Here is a 16,711-nt window from a genome sequence, read left to right on the forward strand (position 1 = left end):
ATACTTGAAAAGCTGCAAATCTCCAAATGAAAGTAGTCTATGATGATTTTTTAAAAAACAGACAGCACACTTTAGTGAAGTTGTGCAAAACCTTGGCTCTGATATTGAACAAAGCCAAGTTTAAATTCTGGATCTACCCCCATCTAGCTGTAAGGCCTTTGGTCAATCTAATTAAATTCTGTAAGACTCAGGAAGCTTATGTATCAAATGAAGCTGATCACAGTACCTGCATCTCATTGAGGCACTGTGAGGATTAAATGAGATAAAACATGAAAAAAGCTTAGTCCAGGGACAACATATGTGTTCAATAACTATTAGCTATTTAATTACTAATTCTACATTAAATTCGTTTCTGGAGGTCATTGTACCTTCCAGCTCATCTTTTCAACTTTTGACTACCTTTTACCTGTTTCCTTTTATTGGCCTTAATACTATCTCCTCTTTGGCACTCTCATGTATGAAGTTATGTATTCTTTTTTGTGGCAAAATTCCCCTAATTCCCCATGAAACTGAACATATACTGCTTTTGGTGCGGGGCTGGGATTTACCAAATCAAGGTAGAAAAATCTCCTCTTGGGCATTCATTCTCTCAACAACAGGTACTTCTGCTGTTACTACAAATCCTAGAGGCCAGACATTCACTAATAGGCACTTCACTTGTATTATTTCTGGACTCTCTGTCCATTTAATTGTGAAGGAAAAAGCTGTATGTTGATTCTAGGTCTGTGGTGGACCCTGGGTTCAAAGCAAGTCTGTCTGACTAGAGATTATGTCTCTTCCCCAAAGCCTGAATTTTAAAGATAGTAGTGGACATCTGTTATGTTAAATAGGTTTTATTTCACTTGCCAAGCGTCATTGGTTGGTATTGGCTGCCAGAAGCATTGTGTTGAGAAGGCTGCTAAGGCCAAGTCTGTACTCAGTGGGAATGTCATGATCAGTTAGTAATGTCTGCCCATGATCAGTTAGTAATGTCTGCCCATGATCAGTTAGTAATGTCTGCCGTCGGTGCAGCAGAGAGGGGTGGACAGGGTGTGGACAGCATGCAGGTTGTTGATTTGTTGATCCTTGGTATGCATGCTGAATGCCTTTGGTCGCAACAGAGGACGTGGATCAAGCTGTTGCCCAGGACTTTCTGGTGTCTTCTTATTTAATTTTACAAATTTTAGTGAAATTTTCCAAACATTTAAGTGAAAATGTAAAGAGTCAACAACATTCTAAGACCTCAAGAATAATCCCTCTGCCCCATCTGCAGAGTCTTTGGGAAACAGGAGGGATGAGATAGGAAGTTTGTTTTATTAGGTATCACCAGCTGGTCTGACTTTGTGATTGTCCTAAACTAGCTCATTTTGGCTGATAAAAAAAAAAAATGCTTCTCTTTTACAGGTGTAAAAACTAATTTGATTTCAAAATAGCTGTTAGTAAAGCAAGATGAGAGAAAAGAGAATGCTCTTTTGGCAGAAGGCATTTAAATCTATTGCATATGGAGATGTTCAGAGTGCTAGACTCTTTGCTTCTGAAATGGGAATGGCAAAGCAATGTCATCTCAACAAGGTGATGGTTTTAACCACAGGACATGAAGGAATTTGATTAGTGAACCAAAGTGAATGACCCCCAAACTTTTATTTATATATATTTATTTACATGTACATACATATATATGTATATGTGTGTGTGTATATATATATATATATACACACACATGTATATGTATATATAAACGTTTTATTTTTATTACTGTAAAAGTAATAAGAATAAATATAACTATTTTAGAACTAATTAGGAAAATAAGAACAAAATCATCAGCACCCTCATCACCCTAACTCACGAGGTCTTAGCAATGCTTTCCTCCATCGATATGTATATTTTCCCCATGGTTTTCATGATGGTGGATTTTGTTTAAATCGGCAGTTATTCAAATTGCACTTCAGTAGACTTGCACTTAAAATACCCCACTCATTAACCCATCAATGAGTAATTTCTTATTCTTTTATGTGGAGTCTTATATTGTCATTTTTGGACTTCCCACTTAAAAGCTGATTTTGCTGGATGGTATATTGACAAATAGCATAAATTTGCTATACCCTTTTGCTATATACGTCTTTTGTATGTGACTTATCCGTGGGGAAATAGACCAAAGCAAAATAGGAGCAGTAGCTGGTACTTTTAAAAGAAAGCCACAGCGACAGAGAACTAGAAAGTGATTTTAACAGGTCATATAATCCATTCCTGTGGCTGAAGAAGCCAAGAAAGGGAGACCCAACAAATTCTCTTTACAGCCCATTCCAGTGTTTTGCAACTTGTCCTGACAGGAATTTCTTCCATATTTCATATCCCTCATTTTCTATTTTTAATCTCATTCTTCTTGACTCAGCGTCTGAAAAGCACCTCAGTTTTCTTTTCTGGAAATGGCACTATCCAATGTCTTTCAAGCCAAGGATAGCAAAGCAATTTTCTCTCCCATATCAACTTCAGGGGTTTGGTGGGAGACACCTGGAAAGCCAGACTCCTCCGTTCCCGACCCGGACCCCCTCTCCTGCCCCAGCTCTGTGGGAAAGTGCCCGAGGGCCAATGAATAGCAACTTCATGTTCCATGAGCAAGAGTTGGGGCATTAGACACATGTCATAGGAATGTTCTGAAGCTTTTCTGTGAGTTTGTTCCCCAGTTCTCAGGGCTGATACAGGAAATCCTTAAAAAGCAGGAAAGGCGGGGGCTCCATCAGTCAGAGGGGACATGCCAGCCTGGGTACCAGAGTGAGGTGTGGGAGGCCCTTCTGTGTCAGGGGTTAACACTTTGTTTGCTGGCTTTTGTGGAGATCCAGTGAGTCCTGGGGAAGTTAGGGGTGAAGAGAGAGCACTGGAGGAGCTTTTATCGACAAAATATTTTAACAATTATAGCAGTAACAGTTCATACTGATTGAGTATCAGTCCCTCCTATGCTCCCTTGACACCCACTCCAAGTTCTTGAGGCCAAAAATATGTGAGTAGAACTCAAGTCAGTCTCCTCTCTTTGCCCAGTCCTCCTTCTTTGGTGAGTTTTTAAGCAAATTAGAAAATCATCTTCTCGGTGTCTTTCCTTGAGAAATCTTTGAATTGGCATGTGACGTAAGAAAAATCCCACTGTCAAACTCCAAAGCGAGTCACAGATTTAGCAGGAGGTTGTGTGAAATGTAAACTGTAAAACTGTGTAAACTATTAAAAAAGATCTTCCTGAAGTCATTGGCTGGATAGTGGAGCACAGAATACAGAGCAGAGGACTTGCCATTTATCAGTCATTCAATTAAACACACCAACCCAAAAGAGAACTCCTCAAAGGAAATCGTTTTATAGCACATAATGAAACACAAAACCAAACCAAACTTGTCTCTGACTTTTTTTTTTTTAAGGGCTGTTTAAAAAGATAACTGGAGAGTGTGGGAGAGTGTGTACCACTTCCCCCAGATTTGCTGTGCAGAAGTGCAGAAGTGTGAGTGATGTAGAGGTACTTGTTTATTATAGAGCACATTTCAATGCAGTAATCATAAATATTGCTAAGGTTGTGCTCCGTTGAAATATGACCTACATACTCTTGATTGTTTGTGTTACGTGATTTGTCTGACACCCATTACATTCTGGGTAATAGCAGCCATTTGTTGCTCTGCACAGCAGGCTCTTCTGACAAAAGAAAATAGGCAGCAATAAAAAAGCTATAGTCTGAATTACATTCTGCACAGTGCTGCACTGCTGAGAGTTTGTGCAAGTGTGTTAACAATGTTCTGAACTGCCTCTTGTCAGCCTTCAGCCTGTAATGGCCATCTGTCCTCACATAAATCTGTCAAAACCTGCTAAGTTCAAGAGAGAGCATGGAATATACCTTGTACTGTCAACACCAAAATGTACACATTCCCCAGAAAATCAACACACAGGAAATAATCCGGAGGTTATGGGAGGCATTAGCCCGGTTGATGTAGGGTTGTGGGCTGAAATTGAGAGTCCGGCAATTAGTGGGAAGATGACAAAGGTAGTGGCGTTGAGGAATTGAGTATTGACTGCCCTTCTACCGCAGGGGAAAACATTCTGGGTGGAGGAGATGGGGTTAGAGAAATCTAATTAGTTCAGGTGCAGCAAAGGGTTCCCTGTCCCGGGCACAACTCCTAAAAGCTGGACATCACGTTAAAAGAAAAAAAAAAAAAATGCTTCTTACACTTTTGTTTTGCTTTGTTTTGTTTTACTCTGGATCTCAACCCTATCTGGAAATAGATTTTCAATGAGGCACTGGTGACACGCAGTCTCATGATCCTTAAGATGTCTCAGTCTTGCTCTGGGGTATTCTCCTCAGATTAAAGAAGTTTCAGTAAACAGTCAAAAGGTTAGGGAATGATCTGAATTATTTTTCCCTGCCCACCGACTCACTAATCCTAAAATAACTTCCATCTACTAAGCGAGTATTATTTATTTGTTTTAATGAGCAGGGCCGTCCGAAATTTATAGCCCTGATATTTTCACTCACAGGGTATATCTGGTTATCTCAGGGTGTTTCTGTAAGTGTTAAGCAGATACACAAGAAAATCTGTACTTACTGCAGATTTTAAAGAATGATCTCTTTATGAAGTCCTGGGGGCTGAATCCCTGAAATGCCAGCATTTGGGGGAATATTCAGCACATAGTAGGTGCTGAGTGAAAGTCTGTTTAATTGCCACAGGCCATCTAAAATGAAAAGGAAGTAAAAGCCTTTGTTTTTAACGCCAAGAAACTCTAATCATGTGTTAGCGCTCCCAAGAGCAACTTGAGAATCGGTTATTTAAGCGATAATGAGCTTAGGTACTAGGACAAGGGTTTCAAATGTTCAAGACGAAAAAGAATTTCTATATTTAAAATCCCTAGATAGCTGAGCTATTTTTAGAACTAGTCTCTCTTTAATAGTGGCCTAATTTGGTGTTTCTGAAGTTTAGGGTTTCTTTTTATAAGTCTAGAATGTCAGTCAAAATATATCTACCTGAGATCAAGGCAGGGTGCCACATAGACGCGACGGGACACTGGCTCTCCATAAGTGGTCTATGAACCATGTCATTAAAAATATTTGACCAGCTTCCCAAGTGATCCTTGGGCCACTGAAATGGGACACCTACTAGTAAAGGAGGATCTAGAAAAATAAAAACGAGTGAAACATTTTGCAAAAATAAGCCCAAGCAATATTCCACTGAGAGCTCCTCATCTGTCTGGAGAGACAAGATATAATTCACATTCAAAAAGAGATAAGCGTGAAAATATAGCAATATCTGGTAAGTGAGTGATCCTGGCAGTAAATTATTGGAAAAGTAAAAATTACCCCCATTCAGAGTATCATGAAAAGATTTATGAAGTTGTATTTGAGGATGTTGAATGTCATTTCCCCCAATTCAAGGGCTATCTCATTTGGAATATTTGACTGTTATTTACTCAGCAAAGAGAGATTATTCATCATTATTTCTTTGAGCATCTTAGCTTCCTGTGAGAAATATTTGAGATCTTGTCATTTCTTTGCTGGGAATTGGTATCTTTAAATTTGTTGTAGCAGTAATTGAAGGTAGCATGTGGTAGAAATCAGTGTGTATGAATGGGGCAGTGCAAAGGGTGGAGGAAACAAGCAGAGAGAGAGACAGACAAACAGAAAGATAGACAGGGAAAGAAAGAACGAAAGAAAAGGAAGAGGAGAAGGAGATGGAGGGGGAATGGGAGGAATAGGAGGAGATGGAAGAGGGGAAGGAGGGGGAGGAGGAGAGAAAATTGGCCATAAAGGAATTCCTTAGATTGAGTGAAAGATATACTTGTCTATGAAAGAGGGAACACAAGGAGAGTGAACTTCAGTGACATGGATGATTCATTCAGTAACGTCACCTCCCTATTATCTTCAAGCAGAGAATGGGGGGCAGGTGTACAGTAGGCTGCTGATAAAGGGAAGCTTTTCTGAGACTCAGATGTGTCACGAAGGGAGAGCAGTGTCTCCTTCTCTTTGTGTTTGCATTTCCCTGTCTTTCTGAACTTTTCTGGGATAGATTTCCAAAGTCAAACCTCTTTGTGTTTTTGTACGTTTCCTTCCCTCCTTTAGGGAGAATTAGCTACGTATAATAAAAATTGCCAAATATTGGTGCAAAGTATTTCATTTTAAGGAAAATATTAATTTCTTCTATCTCTTTATTGTAAAGTAGGGGAGAGAGGCAGTGTCTTTCTGTTCATACCAAAACGTCATGTAGCTTTCTGTGCCCTACTTGGTTATGTGTGTGTATGTATGTGTGTGTGTATATGTGTGTGTGTGTGTGTGTGTGTGTATATATATATATACTTCTATTTTCCAGCAAGGTAGAATTTTCCTTGAAGCATGCAGTCGCCTTAAGTCTAAGCCCAGGCTTCTTGTGGACTTCAGTTCTTTTTTGCTGAATAGCGTCCTCCCATCCTCCTAAATAAAAAGTGTATTGTAAACTAAAATGTTCCCTTGTAAGCATAAAGTCATTTGAACTCCAGCCTGCCCTTCTTCAAAGTTCCGTCGACTCTGGAGCCTCGCCACAATTCTTCTTCCTTGGCATAAAGGGCTGAGGAGGACTTAGGGGTGAAACTGAACAGAGGTAACCAGCCTTCACACACTCTCCCACAGTGACTTGTGATGGAATTTTCTGCCCTCTGTAGAAAAGCACAAAAGGCAACAACTGACAGATTTCCCCTCTTCTTCCTTTCTTTTTTTTCATTTTTTTCAATTAGTTAGTTGCCGAAGCTTGGATTCATTTCAATCCTTCAGCCTCGTAACCCGCCCTGATGTGGTGCTCCAAGTAAAATGGTCCGCTGGCACCGCAATATTTAGTGTTACTGTTCACTTAGGTTTCTGTTGCAGAACCATATTTTAGACAGAATGTATTAGTTATGCTTACAAGAATGTACTGTACCTACATTAGCCATGGTTTACAAAGTTAATGAACTGTGGAGACAAAGAATCATTGCCGTCAGGTTGTAGAGTTGTCTGGTGCCCTGCATTAGCCGGCTGCATTTTACTGAACTTACTTTGATGTTGCCAATGTCATTCCCACCCTCCTCCCTCCCAGTTGCTGTCATCCCATCTTTTCTTTTCTTGTCTTTTTTTTTTTTTTTTAAAGTTGCCTAATTCTTTGGCTCCATGGGTAGATATCCTTGATTTTACAAAAATTCCTGATCTACATGCATCCTCCCCAGCGTTCTTTGCAGACAAATGCCACCAAAGGCCTTCTATGATTTCCCTGTGTCCCACCGTGTTAATTTTCCACAACTCAGACTGTGAGAAGCCCCTGTAAACCTGAGCTTTGGTAATGCCTGGTGGTGACGTGGTCATGTTTCCTGGGAAGCAGGATCTGTTAGCACTGGCGTTTGAAATACAAAATATCATGGCTTTCACCACAGCCTCATATTGTAGGTCCATCTTTTCTTGGTGACAGAGGCTTCGGGGGACAGGGTCACTTTTTCCGGTCTTATCATGAATTTAGTTTCCTTCCTTTACACTGAGTTTTAACCATTGTCTGAAATCTTGGAAAAGTTAGGAAAACATATCCTGGCATTTAACAACGTATCTCTGTCTCTTTTCTTTCTCTCTCTCCCCTCCCCCCTTTTTTTTTTTTCTTTTATTATCTTAGGCCTAACTCCACCCACAACTCCTCCTCATAAAGCCAACCAAGATAACCCTTTTAGGGCTTCTCCGAAGCTGAAGCCCTCTTGCAAGACCGTGGTACCTCCGCCATCAAAGAAGGCCCGGTACAGTGAGTCTTCTGGTATCCAAGACAATAACTCCACCAGGAAAGGGCCCGAGCAGTCTGAGTTGTACTCACAGCTCAGCAAGACCTCCGTGCTCACCAGTGGACACGAGGAAAGGAAGGCCAAGCGGCCCAGTCTGCGGCTGTTTGGTGACCATGACTATTGTCAGTCAATTAATTCCAAAACGGAAATACTCATTAATATATCACAGGAGCTCCACGACTCCAGACAACTAGAATATAAAGATGCCTCCTCCAACTGGCAGGGGCAGATGCGCTCTGCCACAGATTCAGACCAGTGCTACCTGAGAGAGGCCTCGGAGGTGAGCAGGCAGGTCTCTCCCGGCAGCACCAGAAAACAGCTCCAAGACCAGGAAATCCGAGCTGAGCTGAACAAGCACTTCGGTCATCCCAGTCAAGCTGTTTTTGACGACGAAGCAGACAAGACCAGTGAACTGAGGGACAGTGATTTCAGTGATGAACAATTCTCCAAACTACCTATGTTTATAAATTCAGGACTAGCCATGGACGGCCTGTTTGATGACAGCGAGGATGAAAGTGATAAACTGAAGTCCCCTTGGGATGGCACGCAGTCCTATTCATTGTTCCATGTGTCGCCTTCTTGTTCTTCTTTTAACTCTCCGTGTAGAGATTCCGTGTCACCACCCAAATCCTTATTTTCTCAAAGACCCCAAAGGATGCGCTCTCGTTCAAGGTCCTTTTCTCGACATAGGTCGTGTTCTCGATCACCATATTCCAGGTCAAGATCAAGGTCCCCAGGCAGTAGATCCTCTTCAAGGTAAACCTTGTCAAAACCCACCCAAAGCCTAAGGCGTTCCCAGGAAGTGAAAAAAAAAACAAAGGCAAAAAACGCATTCAAAACCCACAGGCAGCCCCGCCCCTCACCATCCATTCCCAGTGCGACAGGAACTAAGGAGATTGTCGTTACCCATACATTCCTCCCCATCTTCTCTTAAATCTGTCATTCTTGAGCCCAGTGCCTTGAGCCAGTCAGATCAGAGAGAGCAATTTGTAAGAAACTTGCTCATCTAACTTTTTCCATTACCTGGAGAGCTGCCTTGGGCCAGGATAGGTGAGATCCATGCAAGATAAAGCTGACAGTGTACCAGGCCGGTGTTCGGCATTCACATCAATAAGAGACGCTGCAAGAGAACACGTCACTCCAGACCTCTAAGCTGACTAGACGATCACAAACTGTCACTGGGAAATCTCACAAGTAGCTGGGAACTGAAAGCCGGTTTATGTAATGCGGAATTCCAGGGGCTGTTCAGTCATGCCGATGAACTGGGGTTCACCGGCAGTTGCAAATGCCCTTTTGTTTTTCCTCCTCTCTCCCAGATCTTGCTACTACTATGAGTCAGGCCACTGCAGACACCGCGTGCACCGAAATTCTCCCCTGTGCGCGAGATCACGTTCAAGATCGCCCTACGGCCGGCGGCCCAGGTAAAGATACACGTCCTTTACCCTCCGCGCCTCTCATCTCCTCCCGTAGATGACAAGATGTTTTCTAAAACCCTGCCCCCACCCCCCAATTTCTGTTTAATTTTGCTCATGCGATTGGAGGTGGTTGCCTTAATGATGAAGTTCTGTTTCTCAGGTATGACAGCTACGAGGAGTATCAGCACGAGAGGCTGAAGAGGGAAGAATACCGCAGAGAGTCTGAAAAGCGGGAGTCTGAAAGGGCCAAACAGAGAGAGAGGCAAAGGCAGAAGGCAATTGTAAGCAGCTTGGAGCTTACTTTCATTTTACAGGAGGGTTTCTTTTCTTTTCTTTTCCTGTCTTTTCTTTTCCGGGGGGTGGGCACAGATTAGAAAATAAGGTAAAGACTCTTGTTAGAATACGCAATACTCAGCCTTTTGGCTTTAAAGCATCAGTGAGCCCTCAATCCCTCTTAACACAGACTATCGGAAAACAAAATGTTAGGTCAGTGTATTTCTCCTCCATACTACCTGTTTCTCATTCATCTTGAAGCTCATTACTGTTTTCGATCTTTGTTTCTAAAAATGGAGGAAGGAGAGATTTGTCCAGTCAGATACTGGTCCCATCAAGCCAGAGGATGAGTTCTTTGTATTGTTCTCTGCTGCTTTTTTTTCTCTGAGTGGAAAATGAAGAGATATCACTATTTGGTTTCAGTTTTCATCTTTTTGGCAGACGTGAGGGTTGGATTGAATTAGATTTAAAGGCAGTGGTAGAGAAAGATTTGCTTAGAAAGTCATCACTTCTTCCTCGTGCCGGGTCAACACCTAACACATCCATATTTCTTATGAACTGCTTTTCAATAACCTATTATGGATTTCAGCACCATGTACTGCAGGGTATTACATTCACTTGACATATACACAGTTACTGACCCTTTGGGGTAAGGATCTAGGTTATGTGCATCTAGTTCGTTCTATGTTGGTCAGACCTTAGAAGGCAAAAAGGAGGTCCTCCAATTGTCAGCATCCAGTACTTGTTCAAGGCAGATATTCCTAATTGATTAAGGAAATCTTTCCCACTGAACCCCAATAGAGCCTTGAGGGCTTTCCCAACATGGTGCTCCAGGAAGCCATGGCATAGCCATTGGAAATGGCACTGTTTTCATTCATTGCAGCTGCTGTCTGTTAGCTGCTAAACGTCATTTCAGTGAAGATCAACCTTTGACACATCTTGCATACAAGCTAACCAGGGCTTAGGGAAATGATTTTTAGCTGTAAATGTTAGATGCATATGGTACCTTTAAAACAACCATCAACAAAATCTTGAAAAACCTACGTAAAAGAGCTGACTAATAGAGTCCAGATCGAGCGTTGGCCAACAGTTATCAACTGGAGGAAAAAGGTTAACTGAGAGGTTTGTTAACTCAGGCGCTCAAGGAGAAAGAAAGGAGAAGTAATTGAATACTTAGGCTAAAGGTCTAGGGCTTTGCTGCCATTTAACTTTGAATCTACCTAAGACCAAATTAAAGGCCTTGTGAAAATTATAACACTTTCCCTCATTTTTCACAACTTTCAAATGAGCTGTGATATTAAGATCTGCCAGAGTATCATTAGTTAACACTTAAGAAGACTAATGAAAATTAAAAATTCAATTTTTCTAATTTAGATGTTTTTAATTAATAGCCTGTTCAATAATTATAATAATTCACATTTATAGAGTGCCATATAGTTTACAAAGCCTTGTAGTATGGAACAGTACAGTTGATATATACCAAAGAGAGTCATGTTGAGTAAGCATAAAGGAAAATAGTTATTTCAGTGTTTTCATATTCATATTTGATAAAACTCTTCATGTTTCTTCCCAAAAGAATGACACTGAAGAGAGAAATTGTTTTATCATATATTTGCTCATTTGTGCAAAATGTAACACAGCTGTAACTAAAGCTATGTAGATAAATGACGTGCTTATTCTATTCTTCCAAAGATAACTTAGTGCCAGATACTTACCCGGGTGAAGAAAGGGAGGGAGGGGTCTTTTTGCTAGTTTGGTTCTTTACAAATAGATCAAATAGTGTGATGGTCTATATTCCATAGATGCCTGAGCCAAAAGTACTCTTGAGGCCGCTAGCCTCAGTTTGGAAGCAGATACCACCCTACCACCCTGCCTTTCCATGTGTCACAAATATTGATCAGTTCCTTGGTTAATTCTTTGACTAAGACAATCTTTATCAGTTCCCTTTGAAAGACAGCAATTATAGTGCAAATGTCAACTTGGCTTATATTAAGTCATCATAATTAACTAGACGTTTGTGAGAATTTTGGCTTTGAGATTTTTATTTTTGTTTTTAAAAAGCAGATTAAAAAAGAAAACTAGGACATAGAGATTGTTTACTAACACAGTGACCCATAGGCAGTAAGAGCTTAGTATAAAGATTTGGGACTTACTGTTAAACCAATTCCCACTTGGACTATTAGATGCTATTTTTGCTTAATATAAGTGAAAACACATGACTATATGAGAGACATTTGTTAGGTGCCTGGGCTCTAAAATTAGGTAAGACCTAGTCCCCACATCCAGGGAGTTCAAGTCTACTGGCTGGTAAAGATACATGAAGAGGCAATAGGATGTGTTAATTGCTATTGCAGAGGATGTGCCTAAGGTACTGCAGTGGCAAACGGGTTGGCAACCAGCCCTGAGAACGAGGGAGGGCATCCCTGGAGAGGGTGAGATTGATTTGAAACCTAAAGGGAGGAAAAGGCAAAGGTTTTTTACACCTGTGTTGTCCAGTGTGGGAGCCATTAGCCATGAGGCTAATTCAGCTAGTCCCAAATTTAAATGCACTACGAGTGTGACTGAATTTTGAAGACAGTACAAAAAAAGAAAAGAGTGTAAAATACTTCATTAATATTTTTTACATCAATGACAAGTTGAAACAATAATATTTTGACTATGCTAAGCCAAGTAAAATATATTATTAAAATTAAATTTGTTTCTTTTTACTTTTTAAAATGTGCCTCAGAAAATTTAAAAGTTACATATGGTGCATTATATTTTTATTGGAAATTACTATTCTAGGCAGAGACTTTAGCTTATACTAAGTCTCTGGAAAAGAACAAGCTATATTGGGAAACTGCTAGTCATTTAATTAGAACACCAGGGTACAGGAGAGGCAAGAAATAAGTCTGGAGGGCTCCATGGTAGCCAGATCCTTGAAGGGTCCTGTAAGTCATAATAAAGATTTTGAAGACTATCTTGAAGGCGTAGTGGAACTATTTAATGAGATTACCCGCAGGAAGTTTTTCTGATTGATTTCCTTCCTCAAAATGATCTGCTTTCTTGTGCCATAATGCATTTGCAAAATATATTTTTGCGGACTTGGAGATACGAGCAATGATTTTTGACTCATTTGACTAGATTAGTTTGAAAAGTCATTCATGAAACAGCTAAAGGAACTAGGACAGTTTGCCTAAGTTGGTCGGGTAGGTGATTTCCATTCAGATTTCTGAGACACCCTTAAAGTAATGAATAAATAGCAAATTAAATCTGGAATATCTTGGGTGCAGTGCTGGATTATTCATTAATTCAGATCAATTTTATAATCAGGGGAGCAGCAAAACAGAGGCTCCAAAAGGAAATGAAAAAAATAATGTTACAATCATGTAATAGATACTTTACAAAATTAACCTTTGCTACCTTGCCTTGTGGTCTATAATATTGACTTATTTTTGAGTTCCATAAGAAGGAGATGGTGGTTTAGGTCATCTATAAACTTTTTATTGTGTATGTGTCCATAAGTCTTTATTCAGACCGACTTCAGTGCACCAAATCAGACAGCTAAGAAAAGACTAATAATTAGTAATTACACAGAATCATATGTTGTGGTTGAATATTGCCATTGTTTAAGTTGCTGTTTTCCTCCAATTTCCATCTAAATGCTCTCAAAACCCAATTTATCCTCCGCTTTTCTCAGTCTCATAGGCTTGAAATAATTCAGGTTATATTGGAATTCTGGAAGCGAGAGTATAGTACTTAATGTCTAAACTGTCACTGCTCTAATTTCTTGGGGAGTTCTAAGTCCAATTCCATTTGCAATCTTTACAGTTTCCTGCCAGAAAACATGATAATGGGATGTTAATTTAAAGGGCAAATCTAGACATTATGAAATGGCTCAGGGCTTAAAACCAAAACCAGATGTGCTTGGGCAATGACTGTGCCATTTCTTTTCTCTTCTCCATTGGTCAATGTGCAGCCAGGGAGCCAGAAGCAGTGCCTCATCACTGATAATTATCAGCTTCTTCCAAATGAAAAAAAAAAAAAAAGTTGTGTGATTTCTCATGGTTATACTTTTTGGAGAAAATAAAGTAGTTTTCTATTCAAGCCTTTTTCGAGAGCTATTCCATATGGGTGAATATGTTATATTATGAGTCTAAACTCACAACTTAGAAATTTTCAGTTTTATCAAAAGTAGTTACACATGCTCTGAGTCTATAGTTTTCATGTTTTCTGACTTATCACTGTGTTTACTTGCATCTTAGCTCTTATTATTGTATTAGCTCTTAAGTAAACTAACCTGGATGTATTCACATCTATCCAACCTAAGACACGAAGGAGGAGTATTCCTGGGCCGTACTTGGATGGAAGTAACTTTGGTAAACTGAAAGCTATAGTTTTGTTTCTCCCCTGAAAGTGTCTCCTAGTAGCGGTCACTTACTGAATGCCTACTGAATCAGATGAGTGTAATCAATGTTAAGAACAAGAGAAAAAACAAAAAAAAAGGAAACTTGTTTTGGCATTATGTCAGAGTTTTGGCCTTTGTTTCTATCCATTCACACCTTTTCATGGTCATTCACCCCTCCCACTTTATCTTTTAGATAGAGGACCTAGCGATACCATTCACTGTAGAAGTGGCATGGATTTTATCCACTCATCTCTTCTATAGTATTTGTAATATCCTTGGAATTTTTGAGGAAGTTAGGTTGTAACTAATCTGGAAGTGAACATAAATCTTTCATTGCCAAAGTTGACATGCAGTTTCCTTAGCATAGGAAGAGGGATTTTTAAATTATCCTAACTTGGAAATGTAGAATAAAAGTTCTAAGAACTAAAATCCAAATTATATCAGGCTGTTCCTTATTGTTACCTAACACTGCAGAGCAATTTAGTGAGATAACACACAGAAAAGCATCAAGCACAGTACTTGGCATCTATTAGAATTTAGTAAACGTTAATCTCACTACTAATTTCCCTTTCTTCTTAGTCAAACCCCTTTTACCAGGAGTTACTTATTTTTTGATGAGAAACAACCATTGTATGTTTTCCCCAGCTAACTGGGAGGCTCTACACACTTTCTGATAAAGATTTTGATAATGCAAAGTCAGTTAATTCAGTCAGATTTTTTTTCTCTGTTTATCCCCTGTGTTTTGATATAATGAGGATTTACCATACCTGTTAATGCAACATAAATCTTCACTTTTATTATCCACCCCATCAGCAAACTAGCTTCTGTGAAAATTGAAGCTAAAATATACTTGATAAATGTCCCTTCCTCCTCGATAGTGAAAACTGGTCTGAAAATCATTTTTCAAGGAGATTTTTCCAAAGGTTTAGAGTTCCTCCAAGCCTTTAAGAAGTTGGAAATGTTATTAAGCATTTTGATTTCTTTTCCTTTCATCTCCTGTTTAGAAATTAATGTCTTGAAAAATTGGCTGCAAATGTTAAGGTTTTTTAAAGATATGGAATCTATTCATCTGTCTAATAAAACTGCAACATGTTAAAAATAATCAGTTCTTCACTAGACATTTTGGCCAATCTTGGAAAGATTTTTGTCTTTGCTTTTTAGACCTTCAGATGCCTTTTAATTTCATTTTTATCACTAGGAAAACCAAACACTCTAATCATTTTCTCAAATGAGAATTTCAACATGTATTCAATCTCTGATCTTTGTAAGATAGCAAGATGTGGTCGCATTCTTATGTTGCATAAAAGAAGATTGACAGTCAAATAGGTAATTTAAGTGATTGTGGAACAGCCCTTTGGATTTCTGTCTTTCCTATCTAGGTTGTGTCTTCTTTTTACTGCAGAATGTATCAGTATCCGATATAAAAGGTCCTCTGGTTTATCTTCTTTTGGGATTATTGTTGCATACAGTTTCGTATAAAGAAGCAATTCAGAGACTATCCCAATATGTCTGCATATGGATGTGCATATGGTCGATTTTCACGTTTACTTTGAATTTCCTTGAAGATGAACGTAGGCTGTGTATATTCCCTTAAGAGTAGATGAGCAATTTCTTTGTGATGATTCAATTTCTTTCTCTCTCTTCTGCATTTCTCCCTCCTTTTCCTCTGTACAGTAGTAACCTTACTAAAAACATTCATTTAAAAAAATAAATAAATAACACTCATGCAAGCAGGCGCCAGGAAGTTTAGATAACAGTCCCATCAAATTCTGCTGTTTGGCTGGAGCTGGCTGCATAAATAGAACGGAATGTGATGTGATGATTCCCTTGCTCAAGTGTACAGCACTGCCCCGGGATGAGCCGCACTCTCCGTTTATATTTATTGACCTCCAGGATGTGCTGGGTGCTCTGGAACAACACAATTACAGCCTTCAGTTGAGACATACAATCTACATGGAAGCGAATCAGGCAGCCCGCTCTGCTTGCTGTACTTCATCTGGTCAGTTATGTAGGCTCAATGGTTGCTGTCAGAGGAATTGTGTTTTACCAGCTGTTTCAGTGGAGTGAGAAAAGTGAGAGTCCTTACACTTAAACCATAAAAGCAAATCATGGAAACCTTTGTTAGTACACTCAGCTGAGCTACCTGGGCAAGGTTTTTCCTATGATAAAGCACCAAACCTGGTTTTCATTCTCCATTGTCTTAGAGAGTCTCAGAGTAAGGACCACACTTAGTCACCTTTGACGTAATGAAGGGTCTGGAACTAGGTGTTAAAAGTGATTAATTTATTGGCAATTGATTGATTTTTCAGCAAATATTCATTAAGAAGACTCATGTTTGGGTACTGTTAAAATATAGTAGTCGATAGGACTGGTATGGTCTGTACTTTCATGAAGCTTTCATTGTTGGGGGAGATAGACATTAAACACCGAATAAACTATTAATTATTTAATTACAATTGGGCACAGAACTACAAAGGAGAAGTAGAGTGTTCTATCAGAGCAACTAGTAATAGAAAGCCGGACCTCACCTCAAGTCTCAGAAAGGAAAATGATTGTTGAGTTCACTGTAATTCTAGACAGTATGTGTATGTTGGTGGAGGGGAAGGAGAGGCAGTGTGGAAAGGGTATTCCAAGTAGCAGAGAAGCAGCTTGTGCAAAGCCCTTAGAAAAGGAAGGAGCACAGTACATACTGGGGATTGAGAGAAGATCAATATGGCTGCAAATAGAGGCAAGGAAAGAATGGGATGTGGGAGCTGAAGCCCAAGATGAAGATAGATCCAGACCCTGAAGGGCCCGGTAGGTTCTGTTAATGATTTAGGTCTTTCCCTAAATGCTATGAGAAACTATTGAAATGTTTTAGATCTTA

At 39.6% G+C, this 16,711-nt stretch overlaps 1 protein-coding gene across 4 annotated transcripts in view; it reads left to right on the forward strand.

Annotated features, from left to right (window-relative positions):
• Window positions 1-16,711, forward strand: part of PPARGC1A (PPARG coactivator 1 alpha) — a 112,228-nt gene that overhangs the window by 82,771 nt on the left and 12,746 nt on the right. For all 4 annotated transcript variants that reach the window (XM_059923255.1, XM_059923254.1, XM_059923256.1 and 1 more), the window contains exons 8-10: window positions 7,611-8,526; window positions 9,087-9,191; window positions 9,346-9,466. In XM_059923255.1, the coding sequence (XP_059779238.1) occupies window positions 7,611-8,526; window positions 9,087-9,191; window positions 9,346-9,466 (1,142 nt within the window). The remainder of the gene's footprint in view (window positions 1-7,610; window positions 8,527-9,086; window positions 9,192-9,345; window positions 9,467-16,711) is intronic.

This window comes from Balaenoptera ricei, chromosome 5, assembly GCF_028023285.1.
Source record: "Balaenoptera ricei isolate mBalRic1 chromosome 5, mBalRic1.hap2, whole genome shotgun sequence".
NCBI lineage: Eukaryota > Metazoa > Chordata > Mammalia > Artiodactyla > Balaenopteridae > Balaenoptera > Balaenoptera ricei.